The sequence below is a fragment of the Halichoerus grypus genome, chromosome 6 (assembly GCF_964656455.1).
Source record: "Halichoerus grypus chromosome 6, mHalGry1.hap1.1, whole genome shotgun sequence".
Classification (NCBI taxonomy): domain Eukaryota; kingdom Metazoa; phylum Chordata; class Mammalia; order Carnivora; family Phocidae; genus Halichoerus; species Halichoerus grypus.
Window position 1 is genome coordinate 52,828,442 of NC_135717.1, and position 12,381 is coordinate 52,840,822.

General features: G+C 46.9%; 1 protein-coding gene and 1 long non-coding RNA gene across 9 annotated transcripts in view; one reads left to right on the forward strand and one right to left on the reverse strand.

The window, feature by feature from the left end:
- SEPHS1 (selenophosphate synthetase 1) overlaps nucleotides 1-12,381 on the reverse strand; it is a 30,237-nt gene that overhangs the window by 17,268 nt on the left and 588 nt on the right. For 4 of the 7 annotated variants that reach the window (XM_036080765.2, XM_078075157.1, XM_078075156.1 and 1 more), the window contains exons 1-5: nucleotides 9,992-11,133; nucleotides 9,519-9,787; nucleotides 4,548-4,651; nucleotides 1,586-1,693; nucleotides 554-708 (exon numbers count right to left, since the gene is read on the reverse strand). In XM_036080765.2, coding sequence (XP_035936658.1) covers nucleotides 554-708; nucleotides 1,586-1,693; nucleotides 4,548-4,651; nucleotides 9,519-9,711 — 560 coding nt within the window. In that variant the 5' untranslated portion in view covers nucleotides 9,712-9,787; nucleotides 9,992-11,133. Of the gene's footprint in view, nucleotides 1-553; nucleotides 709-1,585; nucleotides 1,694-4,547; nucleotides 4,652-9,518; nucleotides 9,788-9,991; nucleotides 11,134-11,822; nucleotides 12,133-12,381 lie in introns of those variants that run through there. The other 3 variants (XM_036080766.2, XM_036080768.2, XM_036080767.2) reach the window with 3 other exon arrangements.
- Nucleotides 11,133-12,381, forward strand: part of LOC118528356 (uncharacterized) — a 76,742-nt gene continuing 75,493 nt past the window's right edge. For both annotated transcript variants that reach the window (XR_004913589.2, XR_013448995.1), the window contains exon 1: nucleotides 11,133-11,778. This is a non-coding gene — a long non-coding RNA (uncharacterized LOC118528356). The remainder of the gene's footprint in view (nucleotides 11,779-12,381) is intronic.

The window sequence follows — 12,381 nt, forward strand, 5'->3', positions numbered from 1 at the left end:
GAAGTGTATACTTTAAAAAGCTGAATTTCATGGGATGCCGGGCACAGTCAGTTAAGCATCTGACTCTGGTTTGGGCTCAGGTCCCATGTCGGGCTCTGGGCTCGGCATGAGTCTGCTTGTCCCCCTCCCTCCCCCTCTGCCTCTCCCTCTGCTCTAATAAATAGATAATTATTTTTTAACAAGTTGAATTTAATGTGATGTGAAATTTTGTTACATGAATTGTACTTCAATAAAAAAAAAAACCCAAAATTAAAAAAAATTAGGAGTAAAGTACTGCTATGTGCCACAAAATGATGAACCTTAAAAATATCATGCTAATATTGTGTGCAGTGAAAGGCAGAATGGGAACCGGGGGAATGTGGAGTGACAGTGAGGGGGATGGGTTTCCAGCTGGGGTGACGGAATGTTAGTCTACAATCATCTCTGGGGATGGCTACATAACTCTGTGCAACACCACCAATGGGATGCGAATTCATATTTCAATACATCTTTACTAAAAAATGAAAAAGAAAGGGAGAACCAGGCCAGGTGATGGGAAACAAAATCCACTTACATGATAAATTCATTGGGCTGGCAGACAGTCGTGGCCACTCCTCCCAGAACAATCCAGGGATTTAACACCGTCTGGCCACCAGTCACAGACGTCCCTGCCTCCTCTGCTGCGTCCTTAAAACCCTGTATAATTAGGGGCATCACTTTGTCCCTTTCCTAGGGTTGAAAAGAACACAAATGAAAAGTCACATAAAATTCAGTTCAGAACCCAGAAAAGAGAATCTACACTTAGTGTTATAAAGAAGATCATAAAACCCTAGAGGGGCTCCTGCGGTTTACAGCCAGGGTCGGGGATCAGAGGAAGAAGGAGGCCAAGGGCTGACATTGCAGCCATTTTATCAGGAGTCGGAAGGCGCTTTAGGTTACAATGTGAACGGAGCCCAGACAACACAGAATTAAAAACTGGAATTTGACTGGCTCCACAGGTCTGCCCTCCATCTGAGGGCCAGCTCTTTCAGGGGTCCTTAAGAATTCCAGCGCCCTCCTCCAGACGCTGTGTGGAAGCCATGACCAGCTAATTTCTATGAGGCGCGGCAAACCTCTTCCTGGGGCACAAAAACAGGTACCTTTCAAAAAGAATCTAATGGAAATCATCCCTGAGTCAAAGGACAGGGGCTGGTGGCAAGGCCACGGACACGGCTGTGTGAGCATGTGACTGCATGGGGCACCCCGCCGCGTCACCCCCCCCGCTGCGTCACCCCAGACGGCAGTGGCGTGCGCCCGGGGTCTGTAAGGCTAGGCCTGGGCCACAGGCCTGGCGCGGAGCTGCTAGGACTGAGGCCTCAACTTTAGTAAAGCAAACAAACATGCCTGTCTTGGCTTCGGTCTACCTGAAGAGAGAAAGGGAAGCAGGTGGTGGAAATGAGAACAAGAACAGGTCAGAGTCTCTAGTTTAATTCGCAGGTAGTTGCCAAAAAATAAATGGGGAGCCCGACAGAAGAGGAGAGCCGTGCAGCCTCGGCGCCCCGTTACGGACGGCGGGGACAAAGGGCTAACCAGTCAAGTGACGCCAGCAAGACAGCAGACTACTTACCCTGTCGGTCATTTTATTACTGATTCCGAGGAGCATCAGCATATTGTCGCATTCCGTGACCCCCATGGCATAGAGGTCACTGAGGACGTTGGCACATGCTATCCTGCCCTGGAAGAGAGGGGAGGCGTGACAGAGGACAACTGGGGTACTTTCCGTGTGTGCCTACAGAGTGCCTCCCAGGACAATTCGGGGACTTTCCAGGGACATGGTCCCCGCTTTCTGTGTCCTTTACTGCATCACACAACCACGAGGCCATTCCTTCACTGTTTCTCAGACATTCCTGTGACCACCTCTTCTTTCTTGTGCAGAACACAGAATTTCTGTGTTCTTTCCCATTCTGAATATCGGGAGAAGCCTGCAATGTATTTAGATGGGGGAACTGGGGTTGGGAGCAGATGCTGAGCCGAGCAAGGTTGGAGCTGATGGGTCTGGGAGGAGAGCTTATGGAATGAAAAAGTTGGAAAACAACGGTCTTCTAAAGCAAACTTGGAAACAGCCACGTATTCTAAACAGATTCTAAAAATATGTTCACTTTATTGGTTATAGAGAAAATGGTTTTTATAACACAGGGAAGGAGAAATTTTGGTAGCTTCTTTACAAGGCTGTAGAAGATAAACAGGAAAAACATCTTGCTTGAGAAATCAAAAAATAGAAGAGAGAAAAAACATCTAGGCCTGAAGTCAGACTGTTTTCTAAAGTATATAAAAAGCATTTCCAGTAAACTATATTATTTTGTAAGGAACTTTTTAATTCAATAGAAATATGATAATACAGATTTTTTTTTTTAATATCCACTGGAGATTTTTTAAATATTAAGTCGTCAGGGGTGCCCGGCTGGCTCAGTTAGTGCAGCTAGTGACTCTTGATCTCGGGGTTGTAAGTTCAAGCCCCATGTTGGGTGTAGAGATTACTTAAAATAAAATATTAAAAAAAAACAGGGGCGGGTGCCTGGGTGGCTCAGTCATTAAGCGTCTGCCTTTGGCTCAGGTCATGATCCCAGGGTCCTGGGATCGAGCCCCACATCGGGCTCCTTGCTCGGCCGGGAGCCTGCTTCTCCCTCTCCTACTCCCCCTGCTTGTGTTCCCTCTCTCGCTGTGTCTCTCTCTGTCAAATAAATAAATAAAATCTTTAAAAAAAAAAAAAAAACAACCACAACAACAACAACAAAAAAACGGGCGCCTAGGTGGCTTAGTGGTTGAGCATCAGACTCTTGATTTCAGCTCAGGTCGTGATCTTAGGGTCGTGAGATCAAGCCCCATGTTAGGCTCCATCCGCACTGGGCACGGATCTTGCTGGAGATTCTTTCTCTCTCTCCCTCTGTCCCCCAACCCCCGCTCCAAAAAATAAATAAATAAAAAATAAATATAAGTTGTCATTTCTAGACAGTGAAGGAGAAAATGACAAATTGTTCTTCTGACATGAGGATAATCAAACTCCCAAGTATGATCATTTCAGCAGCTGGCTCAGTACTCACTGAGGTTTTCTTATGACTTCCTGGCAGAATGGCAGCGAGCTCAGAAGCGACAATAGCAGGGGCAACAGGGCTTTTGCAATTCGGAGGTGCCTGCCACTTGGGGCCATAGCCACGTTCTGTCCCCTCTCTGATGCTTTTAAGTTATGCTGGCTAGAGGCACCTGGGTGGCTAGGTCCTGATCCCGGGGTCTGGGATGGAGTCCCGCATCGGGCTCCTTGTTCAGCGGGGAGCCTGCTTCTCCCTCTATCTGCTGTTCCCCCGGCTTGTGCTCTCTCCCTCTATCTCTGTCAAATAAATAAAATCTTTAAAAAAGAGAGAGAGAGAGAGAGAGAGATGCTGGCTAAAGGCTGAATTCTGGTCCTAGCCGCCTCTGCCACCTGGTCAGGTGGGGCACCTGTGGTATCTCAGAAGTACTGCTCCAGAGGAGAGAACCGAAGTGCAGGGGCCAGACAGGTTTCTAGTCAACTATCTGCTTGTCACTGGCACCTGAGAGGTGACCTTCCTCCTCCCCACAGTTAGCTGTCTCGGGGCCCAAGTCCCTATGCATGTGGCTTGAGTCCAGTGCCCTGGCACACAGGGAGGCCCATTTCTTTCTTTCTTTCTTTCTTTTTTTTTTTTAAAGATTTTATTTATTTGACAGAGAGAGACACAGCGAGAGAGGGAACACAAGCAGGGGGAGTGGGAGAGGGAGAAGCAGGCTTCCCGCGGAGCAGGGAGCCCGATGCAGGGCTCGATCCCAGGACCCCGGGATCACGACCCGAGCCGAAGGCAGACGCTTAACGACTGAGCCACCCAGCCGCCCCAGGGAGGCCCATTTCTTAACAGCATGATGCTCCCCGTTTCTTCATCGGCTCCTCATCTGGTAGGGTAGGGGGTTAAAGTCGGGCAGACCAGGAGGTTGCTGGCGTAGCCATGCACTGGGCAATTTGGAAGTAGATCCAGGCAGGGCCGTGATCAGTAGCCAGGAACTTAACGCCGCAGATCAGGTACGCATTCTACATGGTGACACATGACACACTGAGGTGCCTAGTGACCAGAGTTGGAATTGACAGTCAAGTAGCTTAACTGTGGTGAGATGCTAAGCTGTTTATTTCTGGAAGGAAACACCTTGCATCAGTCCTGCTACCGAGTGTGGTAACACCTCGTAGCCTCAAACACAGGAATGCAGAGTTTACAAACGTCAGAGAGAGAAGGCAAGAAGAAAACTCTAAGCACGTCCATCAACAGGTGTGCTGAGAACACAACAGGTGTTTGCGCCCAGACACACCCACAGGTACAAGAGCGGCAGAGGGGCTCCCCGCGCCTGCCCCCACTGCCTTCCGCCCGGGACTGAGCGTGAGCAGGGCAGACCCAACGGCTGCAAGGGCAGAAGGCAGGGCAGCGGCGGCGGGATGGTGACAACTGGTGTGTCAGGAAAGCCAAGTCCCCAGCCCCAAACCCAACCAACAAGCAGTTCCAGATGTAAACACACACCCGGGTCAAACTCACCATCATGTAAGGGTCATCGACGATAGGATAGATGTAATCTGTGGTTTGAACCAGAGAGAGACCGCCATGCCTCAAAGGAATGACGCAAGTATCCATTCCAATGCCTGCAAAGACGAAAGTCGTCAGCATCCAAAAACCAAAAGGAAAAGCCATTTCATTTTATACCATCAGTGTTGCGAATAGGAGCAGTTTCGTGCACGATGCTTATGGAGCACTGAGCCCTGCCAACAAAGCAATGTGTTTCCTATCAAGACCGTAAGTGAAATAAACGTGAAACGTAACTGGCTTAAGATGGAAAGTGAGAATAAAATTTGTTAGTCATGAAGACTCAACTTCAATACGGTACAATTTTTAGACTTTAATGATGCCTCCGATGGAAATTTTTCCTTTGTATTACTGTATCATGTGGCTGGCACCACAGAGAATTCCTTTAAAGATGAGAAAGCATCAACGGAACTTGGGTTGTCTTAGCTACAGTTACTTTTCGAGTAGATCTTTAGGCGTTATTCTGTTTTCCCCAATAAAAGTCTGTAAAATCTGGGGCACCTGGGTGGCTCAGTTAGTTAAGCGACTGCCTTCGGCTCAGGTCATGATCCTGGGGTCTTGGGATCGAGCCCCGTATCAGGCTCCCTGCTCAGCTGGAAGCCTGCTTCTCCCTCTCCCACTCCCCCTACTTGTGTTCCCTCTCACGCTGTCTCTCTCTCTCTCTCTCTCTGTGTCAATTAAATAAATAAAATCTTTAAAAAAAAAAAGTCTGTAAAATCTTTTATACATATAATAAATGTTATTATTACTTCTACATTTTAGTCAAAAATGAAAATGACAGAGGTGGGGAGGGCGCCTGGCTGGCTCAGTCAGTTGAGCGTGCGACTCTTGATCTCGGGGTCGTTGAGTTCGATTCTCCACGTTGGGTGTAGAGATTACTTAAAAATAAATAAATAAGCTTAAGTGAGAGTGAGAGAGGGAGGGAGGGGGAGAGAGAGAGGAAGGAAAGAGAGAAGGACAAAGTTGGAACAAGTATTCATCGTTTCCAATCAAGCTTGGACAGACACTGCGGCATCTGTGGGATCTGGTATGTAGGTTACCAAAAGTATTTTCTAAGAGGAAACTTTAAAATTCCACGTTATTTCTCTTACAGAAAACCTGTAAATGTCACCTCTACTAACTTACGCTATCAAACCTGCAGGAAATAGTTCAATTTATTAAAAATCGTTTCTAAACATTTAGAAAGATAATATGGACAATGGATGGTCTAATTAGAAATAATTCCCTTTTACTGAAATCGGTTTAGAAATAGTCAAAACTAAGCTACTATAGACAACATTTCTTTGGAAATCACCTGTAATGGGGACATATTCAAATTCAGACTGGCCCTCCCACCAAGCACGCTGAATACAGAGCGCTTTCCCTCACCTCTCTCGAAAGGATACCCACCTGCCCCCTTATGAGGATTTCAACTTGGCAGCACAACAGCTGAAGGTGGGGAAAAAAATCAGGATAAAATACCAAAGGAAGCAAGTGGATGGCACCCTCGTAATTCAGAATTGCAAACGGAACAAGAATAAATCATATCTGCATCACACTGAGACGAATATCCGAGCACCTTTCATATTCTGCTTGAGTAAAATTGCTGCAGTACAACGATCTCAGCACCACAACGCCAAAATACCCACGAGAGGCCGCGTCACAGGGGCACCTTATTTTCCCAGGCCTTGATCCGTTACTACTAAAGCAAAAATAAAAACCGAGTTTAATAAAAAGCCACAGACTTTGTGAAGGCGGGCTGATTTTCCACCACACAAGATGGCAAGGCGGTGTCCGGAGGGCAAGTCTCACGGGTGTGTGACAACGAAGCACACTGCCCAGGTCATGAGTGTCCATGTGCATCAGGTGGGAACACGTGTGATAATTCATCTAAACGACATATGTACACACCTCCCAGAAACTTCACCTGACAACTGCTTTTCAGCACTTAAGTGGAAAGGGCAAGAACCACAATTTTACTCATACTGAGTCTCCCTAAATTGACCCAAGAGGTCATTATGAGGATATTACTGTTCGCTTCAGGAAAGAGCAAAATACAGTTTTCTTTGGGGTTTTCATGTATAAACCACAGGCCTCCTGAAAGAGACCAGACATAGCTGCTGAATGTTAGCTTTAAATGTTTCTCATCAGGGCGCCTGGGTGGCTCAGTTGGTTAAGCATCTGCTCAGGTCATGATCCCCCGGTCCTGGGATGGAGTCCTGCTTCAGGCTCCCTGCTCAGTGGGGAGCCTGCTTTTCCCTCTCCCTGTGCCCTTCCCTCTGTTCATGCTCTGTCTCTCTCTCAACTAAATAAATAAAATCTTTTTGTTAAAAAAAAGTTTCTATTCTGGTTAATCCAAATTTGAATTAAATAAATTTGATTTGTGAAGGATTTAATTTCTATTTATATGTATCATCAGAGCATTTTAACTGATGACTCTTGAGCATGTTTACCAAAAAACCCAACATTTCATTAGCAGTATTTTATATCAATTACATGTTTAAATGAGGTTTTTAGGATTAAGTAAAATATGTTAGAATTAATTTCACCCAATGCTCTAGGAAATTTGAAATTACATGTGTGGCTCACATGGTATTTCTCTCGTACAGCACTGGTCCATAGTGACTGGGGGAGAGAGGGCACATCTGAGATGAGCCACTGGCCTTAAAAAACTAGAGGATCAAGTTGAGAGGGAGGGACAGTCCAGGGAGAGGGCAGGTGGTAACAGACGAAAATACCACGGGGGGCGGGGGGGAAGCCTCAAATACCAGACCAAGCAGTGTTATATTTAATTACCAGTGGGTGGTGGGGAATTCTGGGTTTTCAGCAAGACTGAAACCATCCATCAAGCAGAAGAGCCCAATGATCATACTACCACCACTTGCGGGCAGTGATCAGTACTTGATAGCTCTTATGTCTCAGACAAGAAACACTTATTTTAACATTTCTTTAGTGAGAATACATCTAATCAACACATGTACATTTAACAACTGTCACCATCTTAGGATCCAGGAAATCTGTCACTCGTTTAGAAAAATAGTTTAAAAACAGATAAACACACTGATGTGTATATATTATGTGTCTATCTGGGTAAAGATACACACGGTACATATACACACACACAATTTCCGGTACTTCCAACACTTAGAAACAGTAAGTATGATTATCTCATTCTGAAGATTGGTACACTGTCGCTCATATTAACATTAGTGACTCCTTAGTGACTGTGTCCGGACAAGAATCTAGATCTGATTCCAAAGCAAAGCTTTGGCTATCTAGATGTTACCACTTCTGGACGAGGTTTTAATACTATGCTTCCTTCAGCACCCATTTGCTTGTAACCTGGGGTCCTTCTGCCCCTGGAGAATGCCAGGAATGCTCAATTTCATGAGTGGGCCTTTTTCTGGGAAAGGTTCCTGGCTTCCAAATGCTTCCCCAAAGCCCTAGGAGACTATACTCCTTTGCGCTAGTATTCTTCTACCAGCTTTCTTCTGCCTCTCCGCTTACTGTCCCCATCTGTCCCCTTTGCCACTGCTGGGTTGTACCTTGCAGCCCCTATTCTCACTGCAAACGTGTTGGACTTAGAAACAGGGTGACAAACGGTATGGTGCGGGGAGGAATCAGAAAACATGGACTCCAGGTCCTGACCCTCGCCAAGTGACACGGGATGGGTTACCCGGCCTTCCTGCGCATCATGGGGCAGAGGGAAGAGCAATGAACTGACCCATTTTCAAAGTGCTTAACAGTGCATGGCATGCTCATAAGGTCAACGGGGGAAGTTATAAAGAGGAATTACTACTATATCCATGAGGCTTTTATTGCATTTGGTTTTGCCCATTTCGCAGCTTATTTCTCTTGACAGAGTTATCGGACAGCTTTCTCAGTACATTCTTATTTCTTGACAAGACAACATCTAATCCAACCCATTCACGTGGCATTTCTCCATGCTTAGACATCAGCTAGATGAAGCTGGTTTTTGAACTGAGCTCCTGGGAGCCAGCCCTGCGGCCCTTAGAGTGTGGGGTGTGAAGTTTCCTCTCCTCCAACCAAAGCAGCTCTGCTTTTATATCTCCTTTACATATCAGGGAAGAAAGGAGCATCCTGGGTTGTGAGACAGAATGTTGTTAAGACAGAACTGCACAATCAAACAATGGGTGAAAATGAACAGAATGAAAACCTTATGTAAGAAAGCTGATCGGGTCACACACTGTAACTACCAAACATTCAAACTCCTAGAATACACACCAAACACTCAGAAAGCCAAGTGAGCACGGTCTTATGCCACGTCCTTAACGCACCAGACAATAAAAGCTAACAAACAATATCCCAACAGGCTAGAATTTCTTTCTGAGCTCTGTGTTTGGGAAGAGGCAAACCACTAAAACATCAGGAATTTAGTAAAGAAAAAAAAAAACACACTCTCCGTGCCAGATGACGTCCTAGGGTCAGGCACACATTCAGTCCAGTCTTCTAGAACCTCCTCCCTAGCAGAGCTCATCAAACAGTGCATACTGCAGAGGAACCCAGGAGTCTCCCCCCACCCCATCACTGCCCTCAAAGCATCGCACAATGACAGGTAAGCACTACCCTTCCTAAGGCAAAGAAGAGAATGCAAGTGTTTTAAGGAAAATTTTAGGACAGAGGCATAAAGGAGTTTCTGCTTAATCCTCAGCTAACTACAAAATTCAATTTAGTAAAAAATTATCTTACTATAATAGAATTGTCTCAACTGCACACTTAATAGTTTAAAAATGGCGAGAGCACATTTCTTGATGCTTTTCAAGTACTTCCTCCAAATAAGTTACAATAATAGAATACTTATCGTTGCTTTGCTTTTTGAAAAAGGCACCACGGGAGGACAGAAGTTTGGCTTTTGACTCATTGACTACAATCGCAGCCAAGATGCTCTACTTTGGGGAAGTATAAAAGAAATAATGGTTCACATACCAAGCCTTGGCATAACTGCTCCCAGAAATTGCTCATCTTCTTGGAAGTGGTTCTCTTGTAAGGATTCCAGCAATTTCTGCAGGACATCTTGGGGCACTTTGCAGCCAGTGCCCTTCAGTTCAGTGAATCTGGTTAGCCGGAAGCTCTTGTCCAACTCATAACTTTCCGGGTTAAAGGACTCCCGCGTAGACATGGTTCTGGGGCGCACACACCTCACAGCTGGGCTCCTCCCCTCCCTCTCCTAGCAGTTGGTTTCTTTACAGATCCACCTAGGTAGCGCCAAAACACAAAGACACCATTAAAAGAATTCTCACCAGTACTTGCTAAGAATCAAGTGAATACAGGACAGTGACAAGTAAGTGTGAGAAGAGCTGAAATCATCCAGACCACAGGCATAGGGTGATTGGAGGCCGTAACAGTTCATTACAGTGAGGCATAAGCCAGATTGAATCATTTTTAAAAAGTGACTGTACCATCACAGACATCTTCTACTGAAGAAGACCTGACGTCTGTGTTGCCGTAACTGTGGCTCTGAGGGGCAGCCAGGACACCTCCCCTGAAGAAGGCACTATGGGCCAGCTGACACATGACACAAGGCCATCTTGAGCAGTAGGTCCCAAAGGTTCTTCTGGCGGCCAGCATTATGAGAAAACTTCTAGTCACTTCATCTGTCAACCTAGAAGCACTACGGTTTAGAGATTAGAAGGCCTGGCTAAAGGGACTTCTCTGGAAAGCCTTTTAATATCTTCTGCTATCTCACATAGAAAAATAAAATGCCCATTAGACAGACACTCTGCAGGAAAAGGATGCTGATGGAAATGCACTTGATGAAATTCTTCATGATGCTCAATTCAATTTTAGAAAAGCGTGTTTTCACTCTGGGCCAAAAGTACAACATGATCCAAAACTAAGGAAGCCTCACTAAAGAACACAACTCAAAAAGTGGAATGGCTGTTTAACACAGCAAGATTAATTTTCTCCAAGAGAGCAGTGGAAAGTTCTCTAATGTTTTAATGCAGTGCTTTTTCCTAGAAAGCAAACATCCCGCCCAACAAACCAGTACACACACACCGACAAAATAAATATGCTTGCCCCTGCTCATTACGGTTTCATTGCAGAACTAAAATGAGAAATTAAACTGTACTAAATCACTGGCATTTATGGTACTTGGTACCACTGGAAGTTTCTAGGGCAAACCCTTCTAAATCTGAAGTCTCAGAGGTTAAACCAGAATCTTATATGTGCTCCCAGGGTTTACAAACCTCCAGACTGATATTTTATTGGGCATAGAATTACAAACACCCCAAGTTTTAGAGTTAGTTTCCCCTATAAAATTTATGATTAAGAACATAATTCCCATTTATAGAGTTTCCGATCTCCTGGGAAGCACATCACTCATTTAAAATAAATCTCTTTCTCACACACACACACTCACACACACACTCACAAAATAACTAAAATAAATCTCACAAAGCCCGAGTTTAGGCAGTGATCCAAACTGTCCTTACAAAAACATGTTTGGGGTGAGCAATCATTTCGGTTTGAAACCTACAACTGTGCAGGAGTAAACCTTCCAAGATTCCAAGAAATCAACCTGTCCAAAAGGAGGGTGGCAGGAGAGCAAAGCAAAATACCAGAGGGGAATTCTGAAGCCATTTTAGAGTTAGGAAAAGTCCAGTAGCACTTTGACTTGGAAGAGTTTGGAACAAAACAAGTCCTTTGCTCACAAAACGCCTCGCACTTAACATCGCCTCACTCCTACCAGGGGGAAAAAAAATCCAACTCACGAGGCATCCAGTTATTTTCCTACCTCCAACCCTACCCTTCCCCCCCGAAAAGAGGCGGGGAATTTGAGGGACTAACTTCCTTTTAAACATAATTTATATTTTCCCAGATTTTTAAGAGGAAAAAAGTTTAAAACACCTTAAGTCCAGAAAGCACTCAAGAGTTTTAAAATTCGAACTGGAACGAGGGACACACATCCCACTCTCACATCCGAACCTTGAAAACTTACAGTTTTTGGAGGGTGGGTGAGCGAAAATGGGGGGGGGTGCTTGGGGAAATCGTAATTAATGGGGGGAGTACATTTGCATAATAAGAGGTAGCCCGCTCCAACCCAGAAGCCGCATGTTTACACCTTTAAAACAATGATATGAATATTTAAAGACAACGGTTAACCCTTTCCTTCTCGGCCACCTTAATTTTTTTTTTTTTTTTTTAACCGAGTGCGCCAGGCGGGCCGCACAGCTCGGGGAGCACGGTAAGCGGGGACGGGAGAGGGTGCAGCCGCAGCCCCGTACCTACCTCCCTACCCCCAAGCCCCTAAGCCCAGGAAATAAACAAAGGGGTGGACTCCGGGCCCGGCGCGCGGGGGCCGGGCGCTCTCCATGCAGCACGCGTCCAGGAGGCAGCTGGAGCGCGGAGGCCGGCACGCGGGGACACCTTAAGTCTCAGGCTGCCGCCTTTAAAGGCAGACCGGGCCTCGGCTCTTTGTGCGGCGCGGCGCGGAGGGCTAGCCGCGGCCGGGCGGAGGCAGCGCGGCGCCGCCACCGGCTGGGCCATGCCCGCCCGCTCTCCCGGCGGCGGCGGCGGCGGCGGGAACGGCAGGGAGGGCGCGAGGCGCGCACGGCCAACCGGCCGCGGCGGGGCGGGCGCGAGCGCGGCGGGACCCCGGCCCGCGGGGCCGGCTCGGCCCGGGCGCCCAGGGTCAGGCGGCGCCCGCGGGCCGGAGGGCGCGCGCGTGGGGGCGGGGAGGGCCCCGGAGACGCCGCGCGCCGCGCCCGGAGACCGGGCTGGGTTCTCCCCGCCGCGCGCGCGGGCCGCCGCCGCCGCCGCACAAAAATGTCGGCGGGCGAAAAAATTA